Source organism: Talpa europaea, assembly GCF_964194135.1.
Source record: "Talpa europaea genome assembly, chromosome: 10".
Classification (NCBI taxonomy): domain Eukaryota; kingdom Metazoa; phylum Chordata; class Mammalia; order Eulipotyphla; family Talpidae; genus Talpa; species Talpa europaea.
In genome coordinates this window covers 61086294-61103269 of record NC_140077.1, presented here as the reverse complement: position 1 = coordinate 61103269, position 16976 = coordinate 61086294, and the positions used below count along the sequence as shown (strand labels likewise).

The window sequence follows — 16976 nt, the reverse complement described above, 5'->3', positions numbered from 1 at the left end:
GGGATAGAAGTCCCAATGACCTCTCCTTCACTCTGTGTGAATTTCCTAAAGACAGTCCGAGAAACTGTTGATCATAAGACATGGAGAACAGATCTGTTTCCTTCTGTTTTCTAACTTAATGTGGTAAATATTCTACCAGGTTCTTTGAAAGCCTATGGGATATCATCCATCCATCTAATATTTCAACCTCCATTAATATTCAGATTTTTTCTGTAAGTAAAAACTTGACGCTTTCATATTTTCAACTGTATTTTGTTTTTCAAAAAATATATACACAAGAATGATTGTTCCATGAAGTGAGCATCAGAAGCATGCTTTAAAGAAATTCAACTACCTATGAATCAATATGAAGATCTATAGAGTGAGTGCTGGACATGAATATTTTTTCAAATTTCCAACAATGCTATTTATGCATGCCTGGTTATGCGCCACTAAATTAAGCCTCTTTTCAGGCACCATAATACTCCATTGTCCTCAACAAAGGAAAAAGGCAATCTGACTGTATAGATGTACCATGAGTTTCCCCACTGACTGGTCAAAGGTGTCATTTTATGAGGTTTGTATTTACCCAACTCTTAGGTCATGACAAGAGGGTGCTTCAGAAATCTCTTTTTGTTGTTTAAAGATCTTTTTACTTAGCTCTGCTTTTGTGGTATGCCTTTATTGGCATGCTATGTTTCTATATAAGTGATAAGCAAACATAGTTTCCTTAGTAAACTGATAAAGTGAAAAAAGAATGTGAAAAGGCATTAGCTAAGGCATGCTTTATATTTTTATAAATCTTGCTGAAAAGCAAGGAGACTGTTCATCAGTGTTTTCCACTGACAGGGAGTGGAGGTTCTGGGCAGAAGTCTCAGAGCTATATGGAGACCATCTCAGATTTGTAGCATATCAAATGTATCTACTCTCCAGCTGGGGAGTAGCGAACAGTAGCTTTTTGTCTTTGTCCTTTTCACCCTTCAAATCAGTAGTGGTAGCTTAGAAAGGAAAGGACCTCGGTTAAGTTGGAAAGGACTCAACAAGTACTCCAACACTCAGTTCCCCTTGAACAGGAAATCTGTAGCTGTCATAGAAGAACCATCCTTTTATACCTTTGGATTAAAGAAATAAGTGGTTTACAAAATGACTATTTACAAATTAGCCATCAAAATGGAAAACTGGTAAAAACAAAACAAAAAATACATGAGTGGACTCACTCCCTGAAATTCTATTCTAGTGGGATTGAGATCGGGCTCAGGTACAGCAAGACAAATTTTAAAACCATAGGTTTATTAATCTAAATGAAATATTTTTTTTTCAGTGTGGCAATTTAGCCAACAGCAAGAGTTGGTGAGAATGTTCATCCACAAAACCTTCTCAACTCTTCCTAATAGAGGAGGTGAACTCTACTCTGACTGGAGACCATCAACATGTTTATCATATTCCAGGAGTCAAAAGAAGTCAAAAGAAGACCTTGAAATGTGGCTTCTGTGTAATCTAGAATGAATTCTCCTCATCCCTTTGTAACAAGCAATAGTTTTCCCTCATCTAACTACTTATACCTACCATGTTTAAGTTGTTTGCATCATATCCACCCACATTAAATAGGAAATTGCTGCACATGCGATGAAATAGCTTCTTGTTGCAGAAGTTGGTAGCAAAGAATTGTTCAAAAAATGTATGAGGCCTGAACATCTTGTCACCAAATAACCCCTGCAATATCAATTTAAGACATCATCAAATTTCATATATGGGGATGTCAAGAATCAAGAGATAATTCAAAGACTGAACAGGAGGTCATATCTGCTCAGCAGTAGTTCTCAGTGAAACCAAGACTCCTGTTACATTTCATCTTTGTAGCTCTCCCAGCTCACCTCTTGATGCAGTTCCCAGGATTCTTTATTTGGATTGTTTTTAGGAATGCCCCCTGAAAAACCAATTCCCAGAGGAAACTGGTAAGACTTAGGAGTCATTCTGGATTCTATCTCTTACACCTTAGGGAAACACTTAATTTCTATTATGTTGAATTTTTCAACCATAAAATGGAAAAGTAGTGTTGATTAGGAAGGACTGTTATAAAGATAATAGGTCATGTTTAAAAGGCTCCTATACTGTTCTAGAACCAATTAAAAATTGTAAAGTCAACGACTCTTACTGTAACGATTGACTGATATAGACTTAAGGAGTCATTCATTCCAGAATCTTTTAATAAACTCTTTCTACAGGCAAATGCTTCAATTTCTGGTAATGTTGTGATTTAAACTTACCTTTTGAACTTTAGGAATCCCTTTAAATTATGGCATAAATTAGTATCTAATCCCTGTAAAATGCTGCTTTTGTTTCACAATAACTTCTTTTATAATCAGAGGACAATAAATTAGATATGAAGTTAAAAAATGTTTGGGCTTTTTTTTGCATAGAAGAACTGGGATGCAGACCAGAGGTTTGGGGGGGTTAGAAGATTCACCAGAGACAGAGCGAGGAGCAGAAAAAAGGAGAATTTACTGAAATACACTGCTGAGGGGAGCAGTAGGTAAGACAAGAGAGGTCTGCTGTGCCAAATGTGGTTTATAGATCCCTGACTGCGGATCGAACTCAGGGCACGGCAGTGATAGCACTGAGACTTAACCCCTAGGCCACCAGGGAGGCTGAAAAATTTTTTTTTAATTATTAAAATATTTAGGTTTACTGTACTTATAAAAGTTGGCATATTTTTCTCCTGGAATTCTTTATTAACTAGCAATTAGAACTGAAAAACAAAAATAACTATCACTTATTTTTTAATATTTATTTATTTATGCATACAGGAGCTGGGGTACAGGTCAGCAATGCGGGGGGTGGGATGGGGGGTGAGAGGATTCACCAGAGACAGAGTGGGGAACAGAACAGGCAGATTAACCGAAATATACTGCTGAGGGGAGCAGCCGGCGAGTCAGGAGAGGTCTGCTGCACCATGTGGGTTGCTCCCTGGCCAGCCGGGGATTGAATTCTGATCAAACTTGTGCTGCAGAGGCTGCGGATAGCTTCATAGTGCGGTGCTTAACCCCTTGTGCCACCAGGGAGGCCCCAACTTATTTTTTTTTATTATACTAATGTACTACAATATCTTATATTATCCTTGGCAAACTAAATCTAGTAAAGTCCTACTGTGTGTTATTTATTGAGGTCTGAGTTTAAAAATATATTATTCTTTTAATGGAATATTTGATTTTCCATGAATCAGTAAAGGAAAATATGATAAACCATAACTTCACTATCCCTTTATGGTATAGGGAGGAAGGCAGGAAAATAGAAGAGGAGAAGAGAGGCAGAGAAACTGCAGAGATTATGATATATTAAACTAGTTTAAGTCATACTTCTTTAAGTCCAGAGAGCAATAATTAGCCCCTGCAGACATTATCTAATTTGTCTCCCTTCTTCTTCATTTGTCATAATCACTGGGACACTTGGACAATACCAAATGATTATTTAATCTACTTACCAAATGGTGACTCTTCCTGTGTAATTGTGCACATGACAGTTTAATAATAGGAGTAGTAAACACAGAGAATGGAGCAAAAGGAAGGGAAGGAAGGAAAGGATGAGTAATTGGTAAACAGAAGATAAGAAATGCCAAGGGCCATGGTTTTGATTCTAAAGTAAAATCAGTTGATGGTACAATATAATGTTTATTGAGTACATGCTAGAGCCCAGGTATGATGCTGAAACACATATTAAGCTAATGAATCTCCCAAACAACCTGGCAAATTCTACACATTTATTTATTTATTTGTTTGTTTGTTTGTTTATAAGTGTATTTATGACTTTACTGAGAAATAATTGACAACTATAATTGTATGCCTATAAACTGTATGATGATTTGATATAAGTGATTTGCTAATTTGATGTAAACATACACTATGGAATTATTATGGAGTTTAAGATAATTAGCACATCCATCATCTCACATAGTTAACTGTATTTTATGGTGAGAATATAAGATCTATTCGCAGCCAATTTAAAGTATGTATTATTAATTATAGAAACTTTGTTGTACACTATATTTGAGAACATTTAGGTAACAGGAGAGGAGAAAGCCCAGCCATCCTCATGTTCCATTGACCTAAATTACCAAACACCTGTCAGCTGATGTGTAATAATAATCCCATACCCACTCTCCTCATGTTTGCTGCTCTTGATGGCCTTTATTCCCATCCACTTCTTGGTTACCAGGAGAATCTTTCCAAAAAAGATCTTATAGGTGTCATTCCCCTGTGCAAATACCTTCTATATTAAACTAATGAATCTTGTTCATTACCTTTCAGAAGCTCAAGTACATACAGAATCTATTCCTACATTTCCAATATTATTTCTCATACTGCTTTTCACATGTAAAGACAGTTGGTTTCCCAAGGCTTGTACTTTGCTACTTCAATGCTGTTCCTGTTTCCTTCTTAGTTAAGAAAACCTTCCCACACCAGCTTGCATATTGAAACTTTTCCTTAAACCCAAAATCAAATACTGTCTCATCCCAGAAGTCTTCTGTGATTGCAACAGATAGAATTTGTTTAACAATTTCTTTGCTCTAACATTAGGTTGATGCTGAAATTTCTATTTGGAATCAGTGGATCATATGTGGTAGTAGTTCTATTGGGAGTTAAAACTCTTTGGGGGCAATATATCTAAAGAAGACAAATCTGATCAATCCATTTCTTTCCTTAATTTCACCAATGACTTCCCTCTACTGCGAAAAAAGTCTAAACTCCTTAACATGACATAAGTGCTCCCCTTTTACTGTCCCACACTAGCTCCACACTAGCTTCTTCTTGGTTGAATCTCTCACCACTCTTACATGTACCCTAGTTTTCAGTGATACCAATTGATTGAAGTATCTTTATAGTCAGACCTGTTTCCTGATATCATACTTTTGCAATAGTAGCACCTAGATAGCTTTTCACTGAATTGAACTGACTGCACCACAGTCATGCTAAAGCATTTATAACTGAAGCACAGTTGTGCCAATTCAGAAGAATGGAGAGATCCCACCATCTCAAAATATCTGAACTGTTGGGAATGCTGAAATAACTTAGCAAGACATCCAGTGTTATTTACCCAATTTTTTGAAACTAGCCTGGACTGAAATCTCTGAGGTTTAAACAAGTCCAAGTACTAAGAGGGAAATTGGAACATTTCCCCTGATATCTGTTTTTCTGGGTTGTATAAATACAGAATTGACTCATCATGGGCTAATCTGCTTACCTCTCACCAATCAAAATCTTTGACTTCTCTAAAATTATTTCACTTCACAGACTTTCACTGAAATCATTGAACAGTCTGATGACATTCAGTCTGCCATGAGGCAGCCCATGTTGATATCAACAAGATAACACACCAACACATAGAGATAAATTCATCTCAACTGAGTAAATGATAGTATCAGATAGCTATTAGCTAGCAGAGAGAATCTGGGGCCTAGAATATTCCTTAAGTTTTGAGGATTTGAAACACTGAGAATCTGTGAAGTGTGAGCAAGTGGAAAAGTTTGATTATTAGTGATGGAGAAAAAAAAAATCTCTTCTTTAGAAATCACAACAGCAATAATATTAGCTGGAATTTTTTTAAAGATTTCTAATGTGTAAGACATGACTCTAAAGGATATGCATATATTAAACACTGAAGGTCTTGACCAAATTTACCCAGCTAATGGCTTCCCATCTGCCTGTATGTTCTGATCTCAACTACTACAGCTTACTATCCCTAAAACTTTAGGGGGCATCAGGGAGAAATTTTACCTTCTAGATTAAACAAGTCAATTACTCATGACCTCTCATTTATCTATGATTAAGGATTGACATAAGAGAATAGACTGTGGATGCAGAAATAGACAACAGGGTAAAAAAAATCCTGTTGGTAAAATTGTACATTATCAGTAATTTACATGGATATCTTAACCACCTACAATGTTCTCAGAAGTTTGTAAAATGTCATTTGACTTAGGTTCTTGACTTTTTTTTTTAGATTTATTTATTTATTTATACAAGCACTGGGTACAGCCAGAAGCACAAGAGGGTGAGAGAATTCACCAGAGCCAGAGCGGGAAACAGAACAGGCAGACCGATGAAATACACTGCTGAGGGGAGCAGCGGGCAATAGGAGAGGTCTGCGCGCCATGTGGGACCCTTGCCCAGCGGCTGGGGATCGAACTGGCGCTGCAGAGGCTGTGGGCAGCTTCGCAACCCAGTGCTCAACCGCTGTGCCACCGTGAAGGCCCTAGGTTCTTGACTCTTGAAATCAGTGAAAATAATTGTTTTTCTTTTTAAGTTAGCAATTAAAATAGAGTTGGTTTTAATTACTATAGAGTCAAACCAGGGAAGTCACATACCTTGATTACTTTTCTGGAAAGAGTGGTTAATTTTCTCATAGGACTATGGGAGTATTTTACCGTGACAACTGGAGCCAATGCAAAAAATATCTTAATTCTTTTAGCCAGCTCTGGATTTGTAGAGAATGCTATGAAAGCTGAAATGGAAGAAGATAGATTTAGAAAAAAAGTCATCACTCATTTTAGATTATAAAAATCAGTATATTAAAAACAAAACAAACAAAAACCAATTCAGAATAAGTACTATTTTAGTCAATAATCTTGGCTTCCCATTCGCCAGCTGTGAAAACTAAGGTGAGTTACTTCTGCTACATGAGTCTCAGCTTGCTCAATTTGTAAATGTGGAATGTAAAATCCTTACACGGAGATTATTTTGAAGACTTAATTATAGACATATTATATATAACTATACATACTATAACATAAATTGTAGAACTGAAGATGCTATTTGACATTATCGTCAGTTGAAAGAATTCCTATTGTAAATTCAGCCACTTGTAAAATATGGATAATAATGGCCTCAAATGTTTGTTGTTTCTAGTGAGAGAATGCATGTAAAATGCAGGATATAGTACGTACATATAAAGAACTACTTCACACCAGGAACCTGATTAAGATTGAGACACAGAAAAGAGGCCTGTGCAATATGGTTGGTGGCAGTGTGGTTTCTAACTGATTAAAGAGCAACGAGGGGGGCAAGTCTCTTGGCCAGCATGACTCCAGCTTATCCCAGCATCTCCTGGGAAATGCAAGTCACACTGATAGTGATATAATCATTGGGCTTTATAATTTTCTGCTTTTCTTGTTTGTGTCTCTTACTAGGCTGAGATTTTTTAGGGAAAGACACGTGCCATATTTATCTCTGGCCCCCTAGCATCTAACCAGGTGTGTTACAAATGTGTGTTGGATACACAAATGAATTCACAAATCTCTCTCTCTAAGGCTTATATATAAATCCCAAGTTCAGTCCTGGGGGGTTCAATCCCCATTGTCATCTTCATTTTATTTACTCTTTAGAAACTAGCCAGAGAAAATGGTTTCCCAGCTCAAGTCCCTTAGTTAGATGCTGCAGAGTGAAGGAATCGTGACTCTTTTCATGAACATGGAAGATGACCCCCTGACACTCTTAGGTCACACCTGCCTCAAACGCACCAATTGTGGTGCCCTGGGAGTGGCCCACATAGTAGAGTCGCTCCTGTCCAGTTTTCTCTACGATAAAATTGATTGTGGCTGGAAGGTCGTATTTAGCCATCTCATCCAGACTGCCAAAGAAAAGAACAAAAGAAATGGAAGAAAGATTTCATTGTTAGGTCTGCAATATCTATATCTCCCTATCTTTACCTATTTTTCCATCTATTCATCTATATAATAGAATATTCTTTTTTAGGCCCACAATATTTATTTATTATTTTTTAAAGATTTATTTATTCATTTATACAAGCACTGGGTACAGTCTGAAGCACAGGAGGGTGAGAGAATTCACCAGAGCCAGAGTGGGGAACAGAACAGGCAGACCAATGAAACACACTGCTGAGAGGAGCAGCGGGTGCAGCAGAAGAGGTCTGTGCACCATGTGGGACCCTCAGTGGTGGCTGGGGATCGAACCAGCACTGCAGAGGCTGCGGGCAGCTTCGCAGTCCAGTGCTCAACCGCTGCACCACCTTGGGAGGCCCAACCCACAATATTTAAATGCATTAAATGCAGACATAGATAGTTAACTTTTATTAAATATAACGCCAGGGTCAATACAATAACATACATCTGTGAAACTTGAAGATATCATCTTGAGTGTAAGAGTCATCTTGTTAAGAAATTGGAAGGAATTAGGGCCTCTTTGGTGGTGCAAGGGTTAAAGACAGCGCTATGAAACTATCACCAGCCACTGCAGCACAAGCTAACCCACATGGTGCAGCCCAGACCTCTCCTGACTGGACTGCTACTCCCCTCAGCAGTGTATTTGAGTCCATCTGCCTGTTATGCTCCCCACTCTCTCTGGTGAATCCTCTCACCTGCCCCCACTTGTACCTCTGGTCTACTCCCCAATTCTTTTATGTATAACAATTAAATCTTAAAAAGAAAAAAAGAAAGAAACTGGAACTAGAAAACTATGACATGCAAAGGCCTATAGAAGCTTTTCCTAAAAGGTTAGTTATATTTCACTTGATTCTATAGCAGCTTCACCAGATTCACTTGAAAAGTAAAATTACCTGAAATGCTTATTTAAAAATCAGAACAAAGCAATCAGATTTACAGACCTCAGCCAAGACAGACTGACTGAAATAGAATTTTCAGGGAAGAAATCTGGTAATCTTTGTATTTATCGATCACCTCAGGTGCTGCTTTTCACATGAGCAGTTGAGAAAGCTCTCACTTACCACATCCTGATATATGCAATAGTGCAATGGCACATCCACACTGAGGAAGTAGGAAATGCCAAATGACTGCAGGAATAAGGCAGGAGTGAGGCCATGGAAGTGACCTTCAAAGCATGGTCCTACACAGCATAGGGGTTTTGTCCTTGTGACCAAGACAGGCTACCTGCTAGAGCTGACAGTACCCCAAAGGTTATTGCTGCCAATTTTGCTCTTTATTTTTTTAAGATTTATTTATTTATGCAAGAACTGGGGTACAGGCCAGAGGTGCTGGAAGGTGAAAGGATTCACCAGAGACAGAGTGGGGAGCAGGACAGGCAGAAAGACCAAAGACAGTGCTGAGAGAAGCAGCAGGCGACACAGGAGAGGTCTGCCGCACCATGTGGGTAGCTCCCTGGCTGGCCAGGAATCGAACCTGCGCTGCAGAGGCTGCAGATAGCTTTACAGCACAGCATTCAACCCACTGCATCCCCGGGGAGGCCCCAATTCTGCTCTTTAGTCTCTGTGATCAGCCTTGTCTTTATTGCCCCAGGATCTGACTCCAGGAACAGGTTTCAGCACCCCTCCTGCGGGAAGAGTTCCGTGACTACTCAGTGGATAAATATATTTATCCACTTGTCATGAAACATTAAAAAAAATGTAATTTCTTATTACACAAATAGTTAACATAAAAAATGTCATTATTCTTTGGTGGAAAGGATCTTCTGGAATTTAAAAGTTTAGATCTTTTAATTTCCTGTTGTTTTGACTTAAAGATATGTTGATGCTCTGTATGTGCAGAGAGAGACTTGTCATCAACTTATGGGTCTCAGAATTTTCCACCAGAAGCCTTGCTCGGTTTTATTTTTTCCTCTTTAGTAAGGGTACCATGTAAATTTCCTGTGGGGCACAGACTGACAAAGTGATAGTTCTGGAACTAAACTTTCTAATGTTAACTTTTGCATTTTTTTTCCATATGTGAATATATCATAAATGTTCTTGGAAATTTGAGTTTTCTCCCTCTTGGTGTTTAGCTCCCCCTGCTGGTTTAGAAAGCCATCTGCATAGACAAAATCAAAATAGGCATTTCACTATTTTGTGAAGCAGCTATGCAAAAAAAAAAAAAAAAATGCTGCCTGCAGATAAACTAGCCATTCAACCCCCACTAACGACCAATTAGCTGGGTATAGAAGATTTAAACAATGGTAAGCCAGCTTTTGCCTCTTCACAGTACATTCTTTAGAAATCAGGAAGTGATTAAACTCCAGCATTTGCCTTCCTCTGCACACAGAGTATCAACAAACAGGAAATTAAAAGATCTAAACCTTTTAATTCCAGAAGAGCCCTTCCACCCATGAATAATGACCTTTTTTATGTCAACTTTTTTATGTAATAAAAATTACTTTTTGGGGGGCTGCCCGCAGCCTCTGCAGTGCCGGTTCGATCCCCGGCCGCCAGCGAGGGTCCCACATGGCACGCAGACCTCTCCTGCCGTGCCCACTGCTCCCCTCAGCAGTGTACTTTGTCAGTTTGCCTGTTCTATTCCCTGCTCTGTCTCTGGTGAATCCTCTCACCCTCCTGCACTTCTGACTGTACCCAGTGCTTGTATAATTAAATAAATCTTTTAAAAAATTACTTTTTTTAAAATGTTTCATAATTACTGGAACAGATCTCACGGGGTAGCTTCTGTTGGTTGGACTGCACTCTAGGTTTGAATCCTCAACTATTATTGAGACTTATATTTCAGTTAACAAATAATTTACATGCACATACATGCCATAAGTGTAGTTTTTAAGTCAAACATCAGAGGAAAAATAAGGTCATTTTTCATGGTGAAGAAAGCCTACATAGAGGAAGAAATAATTATTTCCTTCTTGTAGAGGCCATTGTGTGAATTTGGATGGAAGGGAGAAATCAAAAGGTATTTTTTCATATAATGAACAAAGTACATACTTTATTCTTAGTGGGCATCTGCCTACCTAAATGCCCAGTATTCTGGTGATTTGATTGAAAATTTCAAGTGTTTTCTAGACCATGTGTTTCCCCGGCTGTTCCCCATCCACACATCATAACCACTGTCTGCCAGAAAGAAGGCCAAGCTGTTGTTGGGCAGATTGGAGATCCAGCAACTGGAAGATGAGATTAAGCCATGCTGCAAGAACACAACAGGTTTTGGATCTGCAAGACACCAATGCCAAAAATTCATGTCTGAACGTCCTCAGTGTTTATAAGAACATTCTCTTTCCTGATTTCCTGTAGTATCAAAGACAGATTGAAAAATGAAATCTGGCACCAATCTAGGTTATTTATCTTCTCTATGCTTTCGTTTTCTCTTTCTAAATTGGGACTGGGCCTCCCTGGTGGTACAAGGGGTTAAGCACCGCACTATAAAGCAATCCAAAGCCTCTGCAGCATGGGTTTGATCCTCAGCCCACCAGGGAGCAGCACACATGGTGAAACAGACTTCTCCTGTCTTGCCCATTGCTCCCCTCAGCAGTGAATTTCGGTTAGTCTGCCTGTTCTGTTCCCCACTCTGTCTCTGGTGAATCCTCTCACCTCCTAGACCTCTGGCCTGTACCCGAGCTCTTTGTATACATAAATAAATAAACCTTTAAATAAATAAATAAATTTGGGACTATATATAATGATTGAACTGCTATTTAGGTATTGGAATCACATTGCTCTGGTTCAAAATCTATTCTGCTTTGTATTAACTTCTTTGTGCCTCAGTTAACATCTGTGTCATGGGGAGTGATAAAAAATGCTAATTCACTGTGTAGTTTTAAGAATTAAATCAAAATTTAAATAAATAAGACTGTCTAGCACAATAAATATTTGTTCTGTGATTATTATTTATATTATAAGCCTTTATTTCTCAAGAAGCATCTGATTGCAGAATTGTTTTTCTCAAAAATAAGCAGTATATATGAAAATTGTTTTAAATTCCAAAGGGTTATGCAAATGAAGTAATAGAGAGAAAGGTGATATTTTCTTCCTCTATTTGGTTCTATTTCAAAATGAAATCTGCCTTGCTACTCTCAGCGCATCTAGGACTTTCCAAATTAGGCATGACATCTTCATAATAAATCCTACCTGTTTTCCTTGAACACCCTCTCCCATGAGGAATCCTGTAAATTCCAAGGATATAACCATCTGCTGTCACAACATCATACTCTTCATAAGGATAACCCCAGTAGGAAATAATCTCGCTCTGAAAAGGGGGAAGAGAGTTATACACTTCATGATGCACTCTCTGGACTTTGATACATGCATTTCAATACAGTACTTTAAATCACATCCTACTATTCATCTATGCATTGGGTCATAATATAGCAGGGAAGTCAGGTTAACTAGAAGAAGATTTTAAAAGTGTAAGAGGGTAGTGCCCAGGAAAAGGGGAGGTTCCAGGTTCCCTGCCCCACCCAAAGGAGGGTGTGCTGAGCAGGGAGAAGAAGTTGGAGAGGAGACCGAAGAAGGAAAGAAGCAGGATGGAGAGTAAGGAGGAGACCTGAAGGATGCACATGGAGCAGAGAGACACATGAAGAGCTTCACTTGCTTCTTGGTCCTGAACTTGTTGACACAGATGTGGGTGAGAGACCCGTGGGGAGGATGACAATGGCAGCTTTCATCTTGATTTTGATTTTGCTCTTTTACTTCCAGACTTGTCTGGCTGTTTCTGACCCCTTTCTATGGGTCCCTGCCAGAAGGTGCTTTAGACTTGTGGCAGGATTTTGGGCCTTGCTCTGGGCCGGTCCAATTTGGGTGGACTTTTATCCACAAAAGGACAGGTAATTTTGGGTGCTTGATTTAGAAACTATATTCTTTGTCTTTTCTTTATTGTTCACTAATTATATTAAAGTTCCTTTCCATTAAAGGTCTTATATGTTTTGTCTTGATGCGGCAGATGGCAGAATCTATTTAGAGCAGGCAGGTTTGAGGGTTCTGGGGTGCCCCTTTCCCTGCCCTGTAATAAAAGAAGAATGTATGCAAAGTATGGACTATGTAAGGTGAGTTGACCATACCTCTTGCTTTGCATACTAGTTCACTCTTAAAGCATTCTGATAAAAAATTTATATGTCATCAAATGAAGGGGCTTGTGCAGGGCCCTCTGACTAGTAACTAGCGAGCTATTATCAGCCTTATACCTGAAGAGAGATGGGAGGAGTGGTTAACAGAATCCAGCATCAAGAAATCAAGTAGAGAGGTCACATTGAGAGGAGGTGTGACCTTTAAACAAAGGGTGAGAGCTTGCCTAAGGTGACCTTGGGAGAGAGCCAGGGCCATAAATCATCTGGTCTCATTCTCCTCCCTCCTCTGGTCTCCTGCTCAAGATTTCTATTGGCTGAACTGAACTGAACTGAACTGAAAATCAAAGGTCACTGGAGTTTATTAACTTGGTTTTATTAGATCAGCTTCTTGGGCAAGTGAAAGTTGAAAAAGAACAGAATGGATCTAGAGGTATAAACAGCAGATACTGCTCCAGTTATCTGGGGGTTATCTTTTGCATAGAGGATGGTTTATGCCCTCTGTTTTATTAATCCCTCTATAAATCTTTGAGATAGAATTAGATCCATTTTACAGTTGAGAAAATGAAATTTGGGGGAAATCAATAATCTGAGATTGTACACCAGGAAGAGATAAAGAATTAAAGCCAAAAGTAAGTTTGGCCTCAAGCCATAAGCCTTACAAGAAGATTATATATTTGCCTGTGGGTCTGGCACACAGGAGGTATGTATACATTATAGGGATAAATAATTTTTTTTTTTTAAATAGAGGCATTTTTTTTTTATTTGTTTGTTTGTTTTGTTTATACATGCACTGGGTACAGTCAGAAGCGCCGGAGGGTGAGAGAATTCACCAGAGCCAGAGCAGGGAGCAGAGCAGGCAGAAGGACCGAAGCACACTGCTGAGGGGAGCAGTGGGCGGCAGGAGAGGTCTGCGCGCCATGTGGGACCCTCCTCTGGTGGCCGGGGAGCAGCCGGGGAATCGAACCGACGCCGCAGAGGCCGCGGGCTGCTTCGCAACCCAGCGCTCAACCGCTGCGCCACTGGGGAGGCCCCATTATAGGGATAAATAAAGCAGTTTTTATTAATCCAGATTCTAGAGACACACTGACAAACAGTTCTTCCTCTTGTTAGCTACACAACTTTGGGCAAGTTAGTTTTAGTTTCATTTCCCTCAACTGTAAAATAAAGGTAAAAACAGTAGTGCTTCAAAAATTTCATATAATGATTATACATAAAGTATCTGGAACAGTGCCTGGCACTAATAAATGTTTATTATTCTTATTACAATTATGGAATAATTAAGAGTCAAAAAGCACCCAGAACAGGAAGGAAGAGATTGTGTGTGAATGTGGGCAGAAGAGGAAAATTTGGATTTGAGGATATATATTTATGAACTTGAGTTTAGTAGTGTGGTAGACAATCAAGGATTTTGCTTGGACAGAAGAATAGGAAGTGACACTTATTAAAACACTTTGACATTTCCATTCTTCTAAAAGTTCTAATAAAATGGGTTTGAGGGCATCATCAGTGCACAATATATAGAGAAATATGGAATGACCCATTGGAAAGAAGTCTTTGAGTACATTTGACATTTGTCTTTTTTTTTTTTTTTTTTTTTTGCTAACACTATGCCAAGACTTCTGGTATGAATTCCTGCAAAATATATTATAAGCAACCAAAACCAACCCTGACTTACTAAACTAAAAGTGTACACTAATGCAGCTTGTCAAATAAAAAAAACTGCTGTAAGCCTAAGGAAGAACTCAAAAACACTCTATTGATCTTCATGATGTCATGAGCCTTCTCTTCAGTTAACCACCATCACGTGGCAGCTCAAGTCACCAGGAGAAGGACTATTTTTGCCTCAACTTTGGGCAGTTCTTTCAGCTCTTAGATTAGCTGCGCCATGGAAAAGGGAGAAAGCACGTGGCTAGAAGCCACAGGAACTGATGAAAACAAGACAGGCAAGCCAATTATCTAAAATTATGATGCACTAGTGATTCCTTATCTCAAAGTTTTGTTTTATTGAGCAACTTACAATATTCATATTAGCTTCAGGATTTGTCTTGCTTCTTTGCTTGTGAGTACCATATATAGGTCCAAGAAGGAGCATCCAGCATGCTACTGCTAAAAGCTGCCACATTTGAGGTCTGCTTGAGAAAGGAAATATTAATATGTCTATCATCACCGAGAAATTCTCAACATGAAATTTGGTATAATCTTTCTAAAACACCACTAGAAGGGAACAGAAGCATGTTTCTCTTGTGTTTAACAAGTTGTGTTTAACAAGTAATATGTTTAATATGAAAAATATGAAATGAAAAATATGAAATGGTAATTTTTTAATAAGAAAAGAAAAAGAAGAAGGAAGGAAAGAAAGAAGGGGGGAAGTAAAGAAGAAAGGAAAATTACCAGCATCAATTATATCTCCAATAGATAACTGGACAAAAGGAAGGAAAGTGTAATTTGCAGAAAAAGAAACATAATTTGATTAATGTATTAATCAAAAAACATTTAATATCTCTAGTTGTGAGATAAGTCATTATTTTTTTTTCTGATGGCAGGAGTGAGCATTGGTACAACCTTGATTGAAAGAAATTATTAACATGTCTTCCAAATTTAAAAATATTCATATTTTCACTCAACCATCCTATTTATAGGACTCTCTCCAAAAGGAAAATAACATGTCTATAAGTAGCACTTATAAAATTATTCCCATTGGTATATATTAAAATAGTGAAATTTCTTAAAATAAGAGATTGGTAAAATAATTATGGGCAAGGAAGAACGTAACTTCAGCTACGAAATATTATGTGTGATATGTGACATCTCTACAATATTATATTAAATAAAAAACACAATGTAAGTAACACATAATTTTGAGCTCAATGATGAACAAAGAGAAAACATAACTAAGCATCAAATTATAATTACAATTAGATGAATTATTTTTGGCGCTTTCTAATTTGAAGAATTTTCTAATTTTCTATTTCAGTATAACTTTATGTAATAAAGAAGACATTTTTCAAATAGAAAATTGTGAAAATTATGAGGGAAAAGATAATGAATATATCCCCATTGTATTGTGAAACGACTTACCTTTAAAAACAAACAACAGATAAATAAACAACTTTACAAAAATAACTGAGGGGCATTTGGCAAGAAACCCTCCATTACTACTATATTTACAAAATGCACATCTTCAAATTATGTTAGAAAATTCTATCTACTAATCAGTTGCGTTTTCTTCACAAAATGAGAGAACAGATACTCTTATCCTGTAGGAAATAGGAGATTTTTTTGAGTAGTACTTTTTTCTTCTATTATATAAAATTCCTTGAATTCCTCTTTTGGATTTGTCAAAGTCAAAAACTCAGTTGATCGTATGCATTAATATATATTAATATAATTAACCTATAATTAATAATATATGATATTTATGCTAGATGTATAATTGTATATTAACACTATAAATTTGTGCAATTAATATAGTGTTAAAAACAAAATGGAATTACTTATTTTAAGGGCTCATATCACCAGAGATTTAACTTAATTACAGTTTTAAGAAATAAAATCTCAATTCAATCAGCAATCGCTTAAAAACACAAGATAGAGTGATAGATCCTGTCATCCCTTAAAAGAAAGTGATCTTATAATAATCAACCTTTTTCTTTTCATCTAACAGTACTTCCATATTCCTGTTCATACTCCCTTATTCCTATAAAATGTTTTCATTTTGTACAACTCCTTAGAATCTCTTTATATTGGCTAGATTTCAGGTTGCCAAATCCATAAATTATTGAATAAAACAATAATATCTTTAAAATGTATTTAGTTGAATTTTGTTCTTAATAGCTTGATTCTGGTGAATCACTCTGTAAGTGATAATGAAAGCATAGCCAACAGTAATGATGATTATTACTATTACAACTATGTACTGAGCACCTTTTATATGCCAAATATATGCCATACATATTTTATCTTCAAAATAATCCTAAGGAATAAGAATTGTTATCCTCATTTTATTTAAAAAGCAAAAGGGTGTTATAAAGTCATTTGCATGAGACCAAAAAGATACAGTAAGTTCAGAGGAAAAAAATCTGTGTGATTATAGAAGGGTTAAAATATTGCAAGTAGCCAAAATTGGAACCTTATTTTTGAAGTTTTATGTAGACAAATTGCCTCTGAAATGATAATAAATGCTGCCATAGACTTATTCAGATTTGGCCTGAAAAAGATAATACGTGGAATGTGACCACGTGTGAGTATACTCCATTG

The 16976-nt window shown here is 37.4% G+C and overlaps 1 protein-coding gene across 2 annotated transcripts in view; it reads right to left on the bottom strand.

Annotated features, from left to right (window-relative positions):
• Positions 1 to 14841, bottom strand: part of LOC311179184 (lipase member K-like) — a gene marked incomplete at both ends in the record, with an annotated part of 28194 nt that extends 13353 nt beyond the window's left edge. The window contains 6 exons of one of the 2 annotated variants that reach the window (XM_084246197.1): positions 1546 to 1692; positions 6341 to 6477; positions 7493 to 7602; positions 10671 to 10869; positions 11785 to 11902; positions 14737 to 14841. In XM_084246197.1, coding sequence (XP_084102323.1) covers positions 1546 to 1692; positions 6341 to 6477; positions 7493 to 7602; positions 10671 to 10869; positions 11785 to 11902; positions 14737 to 14841 — 816 coding nt within the window. The remainder of the gene's footprint in view (positions 1 to 1545; positions 1693 to 6340; positions 6478 to 7492; positions 7603 to 10670; positions 10870 to 11784; positions 11903 to 14736) is intronic. The other variant, XM_084246198.1, reaches the window with a different exon arrangement.
• Between the last annotated feature and the right edge of the window lie 2135 nt (positions 14842 to 16976).